The 17,635-nt window shown below is 37.3% G+C and overlaps 2 protein-coding genes across 11 annotated transcripts in view; both read left to right on the plus strand.

Annotated features, from left to right (window-relative positions):
* LOC310902275 (uncharacterized protein) overlaps nt 1-16,087 on the plus strand; it is a 261,603-nt gene extending 245,516 nt beyond the window's left edge. For 9 of the 10 annotated variants that reach the window (XR_014586596.1, XR_014586597.1, XR_014586598.1 and 6 more), the window contains one exon: nt 155-16,087. Coding sequence is in view for 1 of the 10 variants with exons in the window: in XM_083843532.1 (XP_083699658.1) it covers nt 155-158 (4 nt within the window). In the remaining 9 variants the exon portion in view is untranslated. The remainder of the gene's footprint in view (nt 1-154) is intronic. The other variant, XR_014586601.1, reaches the window with a different exon arrangement.
* Nucleotides 1-17,635, plus strand: part of LRMDA (leucine rich melanocyte differentiation associated) — a 669,624-nt gene that overhangs the window by 293,264 nt on the left and 358,725 nt on the right.

A 17,635-nucleotide genomic window follows, 5' to 3' on the forward strand; every position in this document is an offset into this window, starting at 1 on the left:
CATCGTGTTTTTGCTGTTACATGCTGGGTGATTCAGTTAGTAGGGCCGCCACTTCTGCCTGGTCTCTTATGCTGTGCCAGCTGAAAGTACACAAAGGGATAGCACGAAAGGGTTCAAAATTTGGATTTTTTTTTTTTTTTTGATTCCTTTGTAGGTAGCATACAGTCACTGCTCCAGGCTGGGAACCACTGAAGTGGAGCTTGCTAGGCTGGGGTGCGTGCTGCAGGCAGGTGTGTGTACTGGGAAATGCCACTTGGACTGGATGTGAGGGTTCCCAGTACCCAGTATTTGGTTTTGAAAGGTCCTGTAAATCTTCTGACATCAGCCTGCCTGAAATTTCCACGCAGCATTAGAAGGTGTTGTCATTGAAGGCTTTGCGTTTGAAGGAATTTTCCAGCAGAAGACAAGAACCAGCACCCGCTGTTTTGATGCACAATTCTTTTCCAACTGATCACAAACCAGCAGCAGTTCCAGTGATTTAAAGTAATGGGTTAATAACTTTAAGAATCTGTATAAACGCTGTCATATCTGCACCAATAGCATAATGAGAAATTAATATCTTTATTGTATAATAATCATGACGTAAAAATGCTGAGCATTATTGCTGAAATGGAGCTGCGAAGCTGGTGGCCTGTATATGCAATACTTAATACTGTTTAGCATATGCTGCTACGGTACATATACAACCAAACCCTTCCTCCTATGTTGAAAACATCCTAATTGCTAGTGCAGAAAGCACCAATCTATTTTTGGTGGGACCACACAGAACATCATTGAAACCACATTTTTCCTGAGTCTCAGCTGTTGGAAGGAATTCTGCACTACCTATAATATCATTAAATATATTCTTATACCACAGTAAATAAACTGGGGCCTTGAGAAAAGAAGGTGGCTGTAATGATGCCGCTATAGTGTCGCTATAGTGATGAAGGTGTATATAGTGATGGCCAAATTTTTACTATGAGGTAGTTTCCCAGTGTTACAAGACTCTTAATGAGAAAAGAAACAATGAAAGTAAAAACCTATCGTCAAAATTTGGGAGAGGTGTGTGTGTGTGTGTTTTTTTGCTTTTTCTCTTCTTAAGAGAATTAGAATCAATTAGTCATTAGCCATTCTTAAGTAATATAATTTTTCCAAAATTCCAAAATTTTTCCAAAAGAAAACATTATTTAAAAAAAAAAAATTGTGGCTTGCCATATGGTAAATTAAACTACAGAACTACAGGTTAGGAGCTGATTGACAGTGGGCTATAACGTTAAAGCCAGAGGCTAAGGTAATTTGCCTTTTTTGCTGGAGTCCAAGTTTACGTTTTAGTCAACAATGCTTTTTCTTTGTGAGTGGTGTTCTCTGAGTCAACTTCACAGCTTTGATTTCTCCCCCTCGACCCCCATGGCTGATGCAATTAAAATTGCATATATTTAGATGTATGACATTTTTGATCCTCCAAGCCTAACATTCCAACAGCAGTTCAGTACCATCTCCCTCAATAACTTCAATTCTCTTTTTAAAGAATAACAAAAATAATTGTGATGACAAACGCTTTTGTAATCTCTGTCTTAATGTGCTTTTACAGTTTCATGATAGGATATTTTTTCCTTCTATTAAGCTGAAGTTTGTGAGTGTCTTTTGCTTTAGAACTTGCCATGTTTACTTACCACTTCATTGTCTGAGTGCCACAAAAATGTACTTGAGATTCGGTGCTACAGGCTGTTAAAACTCTTCAATTAGCATAGAACATAGCAGGTTATTAGGTTGAGCTCAGTAGGGTGACCATAGAATGATATTTTCCTGCCCTACCTCAGCTTTTTAGTTCTTTCTAGCATTTGCCAATGGATTAAGGCATTCTGTTCATCTCTGGAAATCCAAATTACTCTCTGCCCTACGTTGTACAAAATTATTTCTTCAGTTTGTGCTGCCAGTAGAGGACACAGTGAATAGCTGGCTTATTCTTAGCTTATACACCTAGATGTTTAGATACCCGGACTTTGTTTCATCTTTTAGCTTTCTGATATTTCTGGACCTGTTTCTGTGATCTACCTCCCAGACTCACCAAGCTTAAAGGCTAAGATTTACCTATTAATTTCTGAACATTTGGACAGTAATCATTTGGACAGGTATCAGTTCTGGGACAGAAAGAGCTCTTCTGATCAGTCTTGGTGATCAGTGCTGACCATCTTATATATGTTTACCATCTAATTTAATAGATATAGATTAATAAATGCATGAGTAGCTTCCCTGGTGCTTTACACAGCCCTGGGAAGCTTCAACCATTTACCCCCATCCTAACTCTGGATACTGAACAACCCACTCTTTCTAGAGGTTCAGAAGTCTGAGTGATGCAGAGAAACATAAACCATCCTCCGAAGTCCTCCCTTTGTGCAGACTCCTGTATTTCTTTTATGTCTTATGCAGTACAGGATAACAAATGCATTTTCCCTGGATGCAGGTAAACGATGACCCGTATTTTCCATTCTGCCACTTGCAAGACCAAACTTCCACAGTGGAGGCAGAGAGAGGAAGTACTCTTGCATGCTTCCTGTTGCCCTGCTGGAGTAAAAGCTCAAGGTGTCTCGGGCAGGTTCATAAGTGTGTTTAGCTCCCCTTTTCATTTGTTTCCTTAGGCTCTGCTACTTGTGTCAGGACAAGGCCAGAGGCCTGTTGACTTTGTAACTTATTTGGTCCTTATACTCTATCCAGCAAGGGACATAGGGTCTGATAGGGACAGGTATTTAGTAAAATTGTATAAAATGATTAATGTACTCAGTGTAATTTTTCTCTAGTAGTTTGGGAAATATTTTTCCCATTATTCAGTAACAATAATACATATAATTTCTGCATGCATTTCTTTTGTCAGGGAGTATCTTCAGATTTGAAGAGAAAGTGCTGAGAAGTAGGGAGATGAGAATACAGGACATATCACAGAAATCCAAGCAGCACAGTAATAGAAACGACATTGCTCTAAAAGCTGTTTTGAAGGTGCAAAAAAGTTTTGGAAAATTCACAGGTTTCCAATGATTTTTAAGCTAATCACTTTGATTCAGATGTTTCTATTTCAAATAACAAAGATGTTTATTATTTTTCTGTGTTTTAATTTTACCTTATGGTCTTGAAAAGCAAAAGTATATTCCAGTTTCCTACAAGTAATGACACCATTACATTGGAAAGATTATTCTGGATTAATAATTATATATATTTGAACCCTTCAAATTTGTGATTTATCGAGAATGTAAGCAAAGGATTAACTTTCCTTCCCCAGGCATGTGCATGCAAAAACTGCACCTACCAGCCGCAAGCATTTCAAACTGAAACTTAAGAACACTGCCTACAAATCTGTTTATTGTACAGATAGAATGATATTTTTGTAGTTTAATGACACAGATAAGTGGTGAGTATTCATTTTTGCCACCTAGCCCCAGATGCCCATCATAAGAGTGTAGCTGTTAATCATTCACTGATCTCTTTTCCTAAGCCTCAACAAGAAACTGGGGACCACTAAAAACATGCTCCCTTTCATTAAAGAGGAAATTATTACCATATATTTTTGTAATAACCAATAACATATCAAATTACTTACATTTATAGCTTGTAATCAAGTTTATGTTTAACCTCTAATCCCCATGAAGTAGGTAATGACTGGTTTGTTAGTTAACCACTCATGGGAAGTTAAGGGCAGTTAACAATCTACCAAACCAGTCATTAACTACAGTAGTGACTGATTTCGCAGGTGTTATTGGCATTATAAACTTCCTTCAATGGTTTGTAACAGAAATATTAATTTGTAAAGGAAAATAACATATTTCAGTTACTATGCTGTGACAGGCTGAAAAATTTGGTAGTTTCATTTTATTTCCTTTCTTCTCTTGCCTATACCCCTATACATGCACTGATCAGTATGTAGAACAAGGGAAGTACTTGCTGTAATCTTAAACTACATGTATAGGTCCTTTTGCAACAAGCAGTGGCAAGTACGTTAATAGGATTAGTTTAGACAAATGTGGACTCTTGGATGAATTTCCTAGTGGTAGGTAAAAAATGTCCTCCCTCCGTTAGCATTTGGAGCCTGTAGCAACAGTGTCATGGCACTGGTGTATTGTGATATAAATGAAGATGATTCAGCATGACATATGCTTTAATTATGTGTTTCATTTAAATACTTTTTGTTCCATGTTATAAAGCATGCTAATTAAAAGGTAGTGTTTCACAAGCATAATTTTGATGCAGAATAAATAAGAATAGCTTGTTTATTTATGTAATTTAGGTATCTCAAAGAGGTTAAAAGTAGAGTCAAGCTAAGAATTTTCATCACTTATCCAGGTTAGCTTTTTCTTTGGTTTGAATGCTTACTTGAATAGTGAATAAGCTAGCTGTTAAAAAACTAAGTTCTCCACTTGAATAGTTTCTAGCTTTTATGTTTCTAAAATCATGCAGCAGTATTGGGTTCATACAAGTATCAGAAGCTTGTTTATGCTAATGCATTTAAACCATTAAGAACTTAAAATAAATACCTCATATTAGATCTCATGTGTGCTTCATGTTCTGATTGATCTGAGGCCCACCATGAAGCTACATTAAGAGGATCCCTTTTTCGGATATGGGTTTTAGAAGGTGTTTGGTACTTTATCATGTGAGCTCTAAAACTACTGAAAAGTAGGCTTGTGGTGTTCTGGAAACTTTCATGCTGTTACGTCTATGTTTGGTGCACTCTTTGTTTTAAAGCAGAGAATAGTTATTGCTCTTTATGTAAGAGTGATCAAAAAGGAAAGGCAAAAAGTAGTAGATGTCTCTCCTCAGGTTACACCATCTAGGACTGTGGTCCCAATACGAAAATGTTTGATTTATGTTTAAGCTCTTTGGAGAACTCCTATTGAACTGCAGTCTCCCAAAGAGGGGAAAAGTACCCAGTCCCTTATATTTAGAATAGAAGGTAGCTGCATGAAACTGTTGAAATGCTCTTTTGTGTCTCTTTTGCTGCACTGTTTCTCACTTAACTCCAGGTCTTGGCCTCGTTCCCTCTGTCCCTCTGTTCTTCTGTTTTATATAAAATTTCCCAATTTGGCAGAGTACTTAAAATTAAAAAAAAAAAAAAAGGAAACAATGTAGTCTTTTAAATTGAACCTTGTTTTAACTTACTCTCTTCTACATGTGAACTATAAACACTTGTGGTAAAAATACAATCTGGAGTTGAAAATTTAATTATCAGATTTCACAGTATGTTCTGGGGGGGAGGTTGTTTGTAGTTTAAGTTTACTTAGGGCTACGTTTGCTTTATGGGAAAGCAGTCTCACAGGTCTAAAACTCTTCCAGGCTTATGAAATATAGGATGTCTGTATGTGTGGTCTTTCCCAAAGCAGGCTGTGTATAGCAGCCCCTGTGTGGAGTTGGTGCCTCAGGGAACCGTGTCCATACAGCCCATACAATTTCTAAAGCTGCTGGAAGCTCCTCAGATGTTTCCAACAAGGAGGATGATTGATGTCTACTGGAGCTGTATGTTCCTTGAGAAGTGGACATCTCTTTGATAGGTACCAGTCTGAATCTGCTCATTTCACATAGGTCATTGAACAGCTGTCAAATAGTAACAGCTTTAGGTCACAACTAGCTTGGCCCACATTTGAACCAGTGACCTAGGGGTGAAGGGCATTTTCTGGTACTATCAATCCCCTCAGACATCAAGTCCCTCTTATAGGCTTTCCACTGGAACTTCCACCAGATAAATTGTGCCTGTGATTTCATTTAATGTGACACCAGATCCTGTAAGAAAAATATCTCACTGACTTGTCAATGGAAGTTCTTTGATTTTTATTTAACAATATATAGCACCACTTTACAAAGCATCACATTTTTTATACCGTGGGTATTACATGGGTTAAAGATAGCCATACTCAAATTGTAGTTTTGCAGTTACAGGCTGATCTACTGTACTGTATGTCCCTTTGGGGAAAAAAAATGCGAGTTCCAGCTACAGATTATCAGGAAATTCCAGCCAAACTGTAATTGCATTGTGATAATGCAGTACTTTGTTGCTGTGCAGGTTAAGTGATATCTTCATTACGTAGCATATCATGAAATGAATGTTATTGTTAAGTATAAGGACAGGACATATTAGAGGTATCTTTTATTACACAGTCTTCATTATAAAAGAACAGCTAGTGCTAAATTGTTATCCATATGATAGGTAGAGGTACATTGTTCTTGTGCTGCTGCCTCTGATTAAGACTAGGATAATGCATGGTTCCTGCCTTTTATGTCCATCAGGAAACAAGACAGACCACAGTAAAATAGATGAGCATATGCTGGCAAAAGATTAAAAAGACCAGTGGTAAAGTCCATTAATAATTCTCATATTTAGGATTTTCTTGGTACTGTACTTATAGAATCTACAACATTTAATCTCTTTTCAGAAAAACCAGCTGAGAGAACCTTTTTCCTCCTCTGACTGATAGGCCTAGATTTTCAGAGGCAGCACATTTGTCTGTCAGAGCAGTTGGCTGGTGTCGTGATTTAGTTTCCGTCAAATGATGCTGGTGTCCGGTTGATGATATAGCCTTGCTGGATATGGGGAAATTTGTTACCTTTAGCTTTGACAGGAAGATAATTGCTGATGGTTAACAGAACTGTGCAGAATCCATTGGTTTTGCAGCAACACAAGCAATGGAATCTCCTTCAAGAAGTCAGTCTTTTCACATAAACTTCTGTAGGCTGCTTCTTCATAAGACAAATTTTATTTTTTTGTTGCACCAAAGTATATCTGTGTATCTGTAGCTTTGGGAGCTTACTGACCTGAATAATAACAGTGCATCTTAAAAAGATGAAGACGATGAGGTAGCTTTATTTATATATATATATATATATATATATATGTACGTCGCAGCATTTGTGATCTTTTATATTTTTCCAACATTTGTAAAAAGAAGGGGTCAGTTATTCAGTTTGCCTTTGCTAACTGAAAGTGTCTCCTGGGCATTTGACTGGTTAAATGTAAGTGGTACAAACAATAAAAATGTCTCAAAATTAGAACTGAATGTAAAAAACCTTAATATAAAGTGGCAAATTTTGAGTTAATGCAGAAGAGATTTTAAAATCCACTTTAAAATGTTAGGCTTAAAGGAGACACCATAAATTATTGTCAGTGGCAATATTTTGTGATCTCTTTCATGATTTTCAGATTTTTGTGGCCAAAGACTTCATTGGATTTTTTCCAAGAGTACTCTAATTGTTCACAGTGTTTAATCACTATATCAATATACCTTTTTCCAGTCTTGCGAGGAAAAAAGAGTCCTTCCTGTCGCCCCACGTTTCTTTCTCAGGTCTGGACTGTAAAATACACAATTGCCTGAAAAGCTTGCCCCACTCTTGCTCCCTCATATGGCAGTGAAAAATAAATTGGTTTCTAATAGCAGGAGACCAAAATCTATGAATGGGTTGACCAGTAATAAATATCACCTTACTGGTAATGTGTTTTCATAATACTGGACTTAACCTTGTTTATTCTGGTTATTCTAGAAGTTATATTGATGTTAGTAAATATCTTTATTGAAGCTATTTTTCCAGCAGAGGAATTCTGACAAAAAATGGGACAACATTATGCTCATGCAGAGATGATTACCTTGCATCACACAATGTATATAATATATGCAGTAGCGTGCTTTTAAAATTACTATTGATTTTTGGGTGTTTCCCTTTAAAATGTTGATGGTCAGATTAACTGAAAACTATACTCACCTTCATATCTTCCTTTCCTTTTGCTTTTCTTTATAACCCAGCCTCCAATCATTTATCTGCTTGCTACCTGCACTGTTTCCAATGCATCTTTGCATGCTTTTTTGCTTCCCATCTGAAAGTTGCTTTCCCTAAACATACTTCTAAATGCCCCTTCTTCTTCTTGTTTTGGCTGCATGCCTGTGTGCTTCCCCTGGCCGTCTCCTCTCCTCACCCTCGGCCTGCTGCAGCCCGGCATGTACGGAAAGCTCAGGTGCCTGGACATGTGTAAGCAAATTTTCTTGAGCTGGTGAGCCATAAAATAATGAGATTATGGCAACTACTGGCCATTTGCTTTAATTCCCCTTTGCAGATTGAATCTTGTGAGGAAAGAGATTTGGCATTAAACTGCCTGATCATCATTCAATGTGTAGAGGTCACAGGTGCAGTGGATGGCCAGGTCAGTAGCATGGGTCCTGTTAGCAAGTTGCATCTGCCCAACAGGAAACCATTGCTTTCTGCTTCGACAGCCTCTGGCATGGAATCCAAGTGATGCAACCTGTCAGAATCACTTGGGAAAATAAGAGCATATGGGGAAAAAAAAATGCAGAACCATCTCCCCCCCACCCCCTTTTTTTTTCTTTTCAAGAAATATTAGTCATATAATTTATTTATTTATTTATTTATTTATTTTTTATTAAGGAGAAGGAAACTAGACAAAGTAATTTCAATTTCTTGGTCATTTAGTTCATGTATTTTTTTATACCCTGAATTACTATTGGCCTTATGTAAACTGGTGGCCGTTAGGCATTAATTTCTCAACAAGGCTAAATTGTGAGGAGTCCAACATGCAGGAAGCGTTTCTTCAACATGGTACAAATGTTTCAAACTACAGCTCTTTCCCCACTAAAGAGCTGGTCTGTCAGGACTTTGACCTAAGAATCTGATATTAAAAATTCTTAATTGACGTGTAACTTTTCTGAATTGCATTTATACACCTTGTGTAGGGCCGGTTTAGTAGTTAAGAACATGTGGGTTATGATGTGAAGTGATGGAATAAAAGAGGATGATTTCACTGAAAGTGCCATGTGGCAGCAGCTCCAGTTTAATGACTTTTTAAATAGCTTATGGGAAGAAAGAAAACCGTGTTGTATTCTCAGTGAGATGTCACCAAGATCTAAAATTAGAGAAGTTATTCTGAAACACCTAACCTTTCCCCTGAAAAACAAAGAGTGTTTAAATTGCATGTTGTGCCTCAAAGTTTCAGTCCCCTCCCACAGCCCCCTCCCCCACGACTCTGCATCATTTTATTTTCTTTACTTGGTTTTACCACTGTATGACCTCGTGTTGTATTTTTTCTGAATGACAATGAAAGTAATTGAAAATATTGATTGGCAGTACAGTTAAGTTGTCAACACAACCATTTAATTTGTCAGGAGGACTTGTTAAATTGTCAAAAATCATATAAAAAAAACTCCTTCAGTCACTGATGATATACATTAGAGATGTTCACGAATCAAATGGGCCATTTTTGAGATAAGTGTTGAAGAAAAATTCTGAAATGGCTTTCTCTAGATTTTTTTAAGGTCAGATTAAAAAGAATATCCAACGAATACCTGACTGGTAAACACATTCAGTAGAGTACCGGGACACAGTATCACCTATTTTCCAGCAGCTCCTTTACATGCTTTGTATTTTTAACAGTCTGGGTTGAAGTTTGGTGTTACTTCTGCAGCAAGTGTGTTTATTTTAGCAGTTTGTTTTAACGTTTGGGTCTTTTGATCTCAGGATTTATATGTAGGCTGTACCATAAAAGACAATGTTGTTAGTGTTTTATGGACCTTATCTCTGTCTTAGGATAAATGTTGCATTTTGTCAATGTGCAATTATGCAAAGATCTCCTTTCACTTGATTTGAATCTGCATGCCTAATCTTGGATACTGGTACAGATTAAGGTGTCCTGTGATTCAAATAAAATGATACGAACTTGTCTGTGGCATCATGCTTTTTCTTGCTAATGTTGTGCTATTTTGAACTGGAGGTGAGATTTTCAAGGTTTTCTCAGGCAGCTAGTTGCACAATTCCAGTTGGCCTCACAAATTCAACCAAAATATAATGCAATGCAGAGTAAAGTGTTCCTGCTGACCCAGGACATTTCTGCAATTCTTCCTGTAGCTTTTCCTTTTCTGGTGGTACTCTGGAAGATGTTGAGTATTTTCATTTTCCGTTGGTTTTGCCAACCCAACTGGTAGAATTGGAAAGTGAGTAACTCAACTCACCACCATTGTCTTCTGTGGTATTTGCCTTCTTTAGGACTCGTGTAAAGGAAGGTTAAAAAGAATGAAAGATTTTGTTGTAAATGTATTATAGATTTTTTCTTTTAAAGTACCTTGAAAAAGATTCATAACTTTCTCTTATACCTTGGCATTTGGGCCATGGTCTTGACTACAAAAAAAGGTGTTTAACCATAACAGATTATGGTTAGGAAATATGAGGAATAACATTTTAAGATCAAAATTCATACAACGTAAAACATTATCAGGACTTTCTGAAGATGTTGAGTGATGTTGTAGTCTCAGTTGCAGCAAGCTGTAGTTTAGTTCCTGCTCCATATCATCATATGTTATTAAATAAAAAGCATGTGGAAGTTGCTTGCTTTACTTTGTCGATCAGAATACTGTATTACAAAGCTTAAAAATGTTTCAGACTCATTTTGCCAATCTAGGCACAAAATGTATTTCCATCTTTTTTCTCTGTCCAGCCCACACCCTTTCATTTCTACCTAAAGGGGGTTTTCTTACCTAGGAAAAAGTCAAGTAGTCCCCGTAGTTTTGTGTATTTGTGATATTTTGTGAATTTGTACTGTTCATAAAAACTTGGGATGTAAAGCATAGTATATAAATACTCATGATTAATTATTGCACCTTATTTTCTTTGAATAAAAAGCTTTATTTTTTTTGTAAGAAGTCTTTAAGTTAGTTTGAAAATAGTAGCATTTTAAAACTACCAATAGTATTTACAGCTGCAACTCATTTTTTAATAAAATAAATTGGTCAAGACTGAAACCTATTTCTCTAAGAAATCATTCTTCAAAATGAAGAGCCATTAAGAGGAAAGCAGAGATCAGATGGTCTGCAGCTGGATTTAAAAAAGTGGAAGACTGATAAATAAATAAATAACCAAGCCCAAAGCACAGTGCTGGGGTTTAGGGAGCAGTTAGCAATAATAGCTTGTCTTAGGTCAGAGAATTTCAACCTTATCACATCAGTGTGTTAAATAACATTTTCTGAAATAGGGTTTTGCCTTTTGAGGTTATAAAAAAGTGCCCTTCTCTGTTCCCCGGATGCAGAAAACCATATCATCCTCTCTGTGATTGTCCTGCCTCCAGTGCATATATTTAAAAAAAAATACAGTATTATAAATACAATTGTCAATATACCTTAATTCATCAAAGATCATTTAGAAAAAGCTTGCATGTTTTATAAGCATGTTAAATTAGCCATGTGTTCATTATATGGGAGACTTTACATTTTAATTATGATTTGTGATGTCCAAATTATAGGTCGGTGTATGTGCCTTTGTTGCAGTGGCTTTCTCTCATCTATCAGTTCATTTGAGCTGTAATATTACTTTCTTCTAATAAAATTTTAAGCTCATCAAGTTAGGACAGGAAAATTGTCCGTGGATTGGTCTCCTACTGAGCTCCAAGTATTAAGAGGGGGGTTGGGTGTCTTCAAAATTGCTCATTCTGCTTGCGGGATGCAGAGAAGCTTTGCGCTAGTCCTGACATAAGAGAAAGCAGCAGCTCTAACCTGAATGTTGGAGAATCCTGACCTTAATTGTTCAGGACAGGAACAATGAATCTTGATCCTTGGAACAGTCTTAGCTATTCTGGGAAATGTAGTCATCTCTAAGTATGACAGTTTGGTTATTACTGATTAGGCATGTTTCAGATGAGATTTCCAGGGATCAGTGATTAACATACACCATCTATAAGTAATATTTTTTTCAGGGTCAGATTCTGCAGGGAGCTTGGTTACCTCAAATCCTTCTTAAGTCACTGGCTTCTTATTTAACTATTGGATGGATGTTGGTACAAAAGCTTGCAATTTTTTTTTTTCCTCCAAGTGGATAGGCATACTAAATTACTTATGGAAAAGTTAATACAGCTAAAGATATGATATAGCCGAATATGCTGACTAACGTTCTCCTGGGAAGTAGTTTCAATAGAACATGGGATAAATCTGTTATTTATGAAAGGAACTCTCTGTCTCTCTAAGGGTCTAATTCCTTGACTGTTGCAAAAAAAAAAAAATAAAAAATTTTAAATGCAGCAGTCCCTATTTCGGTAAATGTTGTAGAACAGGTAGATTTACAGTGCTTTAAAGAAAAGTGGCATAAAACATTCACTTGACATAATAGGGTGAGGGGTTAGGTACTTGCACCCTGAAAAGTTGTAGAGGCTTTGTATTAGAAGTTAACCCAAGGCGATGATTGGACATTACAATAAAGATCATGTGCTAAAAGGGAACGTAAACAGCCTGGAAGGTGTCATGGATTCACATCCATGCTGTTAAAGATGGTCTTGTGGAAGAAATGGATGTTTCCCTCTGCTCTTGTAATTTCCAACAAGCTTCTGAAAGCCAATTTTGTGGTGCAACACATTTATTTAGTACTATGATTACATTAAAGGTATTCTTTTGAGGATCTTCTGTCCTGCATATTCTTGGATGCAATGTTGAGCATTTTAAACCTGTAAAATGTGGTATGTTTTCTGGTAAGTGACCTTATATGTTGCAGGTGCTCAGTGCTTGGCAAGATCTGATTCTGTTTAAGAGATGTGGAGGAAAAGTCATCTAAATAGTGCTTGAAAAAAATGTTGGAGGTGAAACTGTAACATTTACTTTTTTTTTTGTTTGCTTGCATTTTTTTCTAGTATATTTGTCATGACTTGATAGTCTTGAGTGGAATGGCCACTCACTATTTGAGTATAGAATCACAGAATGGTTTGGGTTGGAAGGGACCTTAAAGACGATCTAGTTCCAACCCCCCTGCCATGGGCAGGGATACATCCCACCAGACCAGGTTGCTCAAAGCCCCATCCAACCTGGCCTTAAACAATTCCAGGGATGGGGCATCCACAACCTCTTTGGGCAACCTGTTCCAGTGCCTCACCACCCTCATAGTAAAGAACTTCATCCTTATATCTAATCTAAACCTACCCTCTTTTACTTTAAAGCCATTACTGCTTGTCCTATCCCTACACTCCCTGACAAAGAGTCCCTGCTCAGCTTTCTCTTTTAGGTGCTGGAAGGCTGGTATAAGGTGTCCCCGGAGCCTTCTCTTCTCCAGGCTCCCCAACGACCCCAGCTCCCTCAGCCTGTGTTTACAGGAGAGGTGCTCCAGCCCCTTGATCATCTTCGTGGCCCTCCTCTGGACTTGTTCTAATACATCCATGCCCTTCTTGTGCTGGGGGCCCCAGAGCTGAACACAGTGCTCCAGGTGGGGTGTCATGAGAGCAGAGTGGGAGAATCCACTCCCTCACCCTGCTATGGCTGGCTTTTTAAAGTAGGTGATGTACAACTACTTTAAGCAGGGCAGGTAAATATTGCATGCTAAACTGAGTAGCACAGCCTTTCAGCCTACTGCAGATGCAGGTCTTACTGTGAATCCCAGGTTATTCTCCTCCCTGTTGTTCTATTAGCCAGAGAAGCTTATTGTGCTCAGATTAGTGCATTGTATTAAAAATAAAATTATATATTCTGCTGTTTTTCTCTCACTAGGACTTAGAGGACAAGCGAAGAGATTCATTGTGTCTTTGTCCCTGATATGCTGCATAATGCATATTGTAAGCATTTTACATGCATAAACTATGACTATTTTATTTAGTACTTAACATTTGAGGATTATGACTAACTAATCCTATTATCCAGGCCTGACATTTTCTACTTAGTATGTAAAGATGAAGACAGCAAGATAGACTCTTGTATAAGAAATCTGGCCTAGAATTTATCATGGCATCAGTTTCTAGCAACGTATCAGGTTTCATGTCATCTTGGGCAAGTCTGTTAATTTCTGATGTCTTAATTTCTTTATGTGGTCTCCTGTGGGTAAAACACAACCATTAAAAAAATATATATATATATATATATTAAATTGTGTAGATATTTGTGTAGGCTGGGGGCTTGTAGTTACAATATGGGTTTGTCCTCTTAGAATGGTGGGGCATTGATCTTGGGTAGTAATGAAGGTGACAGGATGATACCTATCAAGGCATTGTCCTTGAGGCACCTAGGCAGTCCTCGCAGCCCGTAGATAAACTGGCGAAGTAACAAGTATTTGTCTACATGTTTATATCTGTGGTTAAATAATGTGCTAAAAGTTTTGCATAGTTGTTTGTAAACCTCATAGTAACAAAGTCTTTGACCAATGTCGTTTTCATGTATAAAAGATCTTGCACTGTTAAGTTTGCTTCTTTGTGAATGAACGATCCATTGTGCTATCAAAAATAATAGTTAACTCAGTTAAGTGAAGTGACACTTTCATTCACCATTGATTGCTATTTATTTATTTTGATCAGTTACTGTTTGCACTGTCATTCTTCTATGGTGTTGTCAATGTGATAAAATCATACATCCAGCTCACTTGTTTCTCTTCTTACAAAATCTATACTAAATTTCTCATGGTGCCCTGTATTTTTTAGTGCAACTGCTCGTGCAGATGCTGATTATTCCCTTTGATGGAACACACTTTTTTTTTTTTTCCCCCCTGCAAAGTATTCAGCTATGTCTTACTTACTTGTGATTGTCATTTTCTGAAGAACAAGCTCTAATGTGGTTTTGTTTTATTGTGGAATATCTGGCATCTATTAGCCTGTAACTGCCAAAAAGTGATGAATTAGTGACAGTGCATCACACTTGGTGCTTTAATTCCGATCTACACCTGGAAGTGAATTTAAAACTTCTTTCATCTCCTGTTGGTATGATCTTCAACAAAATCCAGATAAAAAGACATCTCCCACGCCCACTCTTAACTCTGCAGTCTTTGAATGCGGGGCTTGGTGATAAAAACAATATTGCATTAATTCTTTATCTAATAACACAGGCTTATTCTTTGTAACTAACAACAATGAAGGGTGTCTTTAAGAAATCTCCAGTGAGCATTGAGGCATTACAGATTAGGTCAGTAGAACTGCTGCTAGGTTGAGCATGATGGATGAGTGGGAGAATGAGTTTCTGCCGCACAGTATTGTGAAATCTTTTCATTGTCACCAACGGGCCTATGAGGGGCTGATGAATGAGGGAGCAAGTGTCAGAAACGCCCTTCCTTGCCCTGGTACACTTTTAATATCTCCCATAGCTACAGGATGAGTATTGATAAAAGTAAAGTTTAAAAATAACCATGGAGTGATAAGTAACAATGATTTAAGGAAAAAACTGCAATGGGGTTAGAGAAGGTTCATTTTCTAAAAGTGCATAGGAGAGAGGAAGCTGAACTGCGTGGACTGGAGAAGGAGCAGGAGGCTTTTTATAAGAAGCTAATGTGATGAGGATGACGAGTTCCTTGATGGATGAGTTACTTCCATCTGGTTGCAGTATATGTAATAAATAGCTATGCTCATGTTTGACCTCTTCCACTTACCAGACACATCTCTTTTGGGATATCCAGGAGAGAACCGTCCATTATGGTCAGGGGAAGGGGAAGTAGGGAAAAGAGAGAGTGACCAACATACAGAGCTTGGGAGGCTTACGGATTTGCACACAGGGCAAGGGAAAATGGTGTCAAAGTTGTATAAAGTGAACAAGAGAAAAATTGTTCCGTTAGTTACTGTGTGATGCATTTTAGAATAGGAGGCATATATTTGAAACAGTTTTCTGCATAAAAATCTTGCAAAGTCTGATCGTTCTTTTCCTGGATTTGCAGATTAAAATGTTTTTGCTTGAACTTCTATTTTTTTTTTGCAGATTCCTCTTTGTGTCTTGGCATGGGAAAACTTGACAGAAGAATTGTGTTCCTTAATGTAAACGTGTAGCTGGAGGATAGCAAGAGTCCTTACTTTATGGGTAGAATGTATCTCCGCCTTTGCAAAGTTTTATCACAACAGATAGACAGGGATGATCCACAGATTTCTTTTCCTTGTTGTGGAAAATTCATTCTTGAAAGAAATATTTCATTATAGTTTCAAGAAGTGCATTTAGAAACCAAAATGCAGTGCTAGGTGTTTTAGTGTTGGGAAAACCTTCCAAAATAATCTCAATTCCTATTTTTCTACTGATTAAGTTAGAAACGGTATGTCAATACAAACATCGGGTGAAGAGGCTGAATGAATCTTGTGAGTGTAAAGAAATCAAGGTCTTGCACTGAAACATTAAAACTAATTTCCCCTGCCTTCCCTTTGAAATGCTTTTTTTTCTGTCTCAGAACAGGTTGTCGTCTTCTCCTCTGATCCATACAGAGTGATTCACATAGTCTTGAAGTAATGACATAAAAAGACTCTGACCTAATGTTTGTTTATGTGTGTGGCTGACATGATGTCTTTTTAGGAAACTTATGGTTGAATATATTTTAGAACTTTTTTTGTCATTTTGAAACTCAGACAATTATTTGTCGATATTAATTTAGTAGCACATACTTTAGTGGTTCCCATGAAACCACAATGATGCCTGTCATGATGGGATGTACATTACATGCATATCTGTATGTTGTGTAATGGATCCATAATTATCATTCAATATTAAAAAAAAAAAAAATCTTCCTGAAAGGCAAAGGAGGTTACATTTTGAACTTCATTTTGGTTTTAACGTTTACATGTGCTAATTAAAGCAAAATAATTGATAAAAGTAATTTTCAAGTTGCACAATAGAAATTAGTAGCCTTAAAAATTTGCACACTTTTTGCACGAGTCTGTATATTGTGTATATGTAAATACATTTAAGTGTTTTGTGGTGGTTGTTAAACATTGGTGTTAGAATCCCAATTTTACTCAAGGGCAGTAGGCTGTCTTTCAGTGGATGAGAGATGGATGTTAAAATCCATTTTCTCCTGAATCATGTGCAACTAATATTTACCTGTCAGGTTTCTTCTGTCCAGCTGGTTTCCTGTTTCTTTAAGGGTGTTATAAGAATGAACCAATCCGACATGTCCTGGTTGAGCAATGATCATATTTTTTTCTTTTTTTAATCACCTAGAATCACCGTAGTCAAATAACTTGTCTTCTGTCTTAACATTCTACCAGTCCATTTTGTTTCTTTCCCACTTCTGAGATATCCACCTAGCAACTGTTCTTAGAAGAAAAGTGGTAATTACTTAAGTATTATTACTTACGTTATGCAATGTTAGTAATACTGCTATTTTTTTTCTATTAAGTAGTATTACCTGATTAGCTGGGAAGACCCAAGAATACTGTCCGCCTGTGGGGGTGGTGTGGTGCGAGTGTTCATAGATCTTTGTGTAGTTGTGGTTGGCTGAGATGTTAGGAAGGATGAGTGTTCAGTCCACTCTTGGCATCTCTAAGTCAGATACTTTCTCTGGGTTTCCTTATGATCAATGGACACTGACAGGTTCCTTGAGTTTAGAGCAAAAACTCAAATTAAGTCCTTTGATTCTCCCTTGTGCGTCCCTACCAGAATCTTACTATTCAGTGTTTAGGAAGCTCAGGGAAATTAATTAGGGGCTGTTCTGCATCTCACCTGTGAAGGAAAAAGCTCCTGACTTCTTTTTAGTACCAGTTGGCCAGGGCCTGCACACACAAGTGCAGAGGATCATGTCCAGAATGCTCTTTCCCCTTTTGCTTCTCATGATCTGCTGGAAGGATATGCACAGGTGTGTTTGCTTCATAATCTTTGTGCTATTGCAGAGGATATAAGAGTTTCTTGATAAGCATCTGGCTGCATTCTTGCTGATTTTAGCAGACACAAGTTCACTTCTAAGCTTAGAGAGA

The sequence above is a fragment of the Anser anser genome (assembly GCF_964211835.1).
Source record: "Anser anser genome assembly, chromosome: 7".
In the NCBI taxonomy this organism is placed as follows: domain Eukaryota; kingdom Metazoa; phylum Chordata; class Aves; order Anseriformes; family Anatidae; genus Anser; species Anser anser.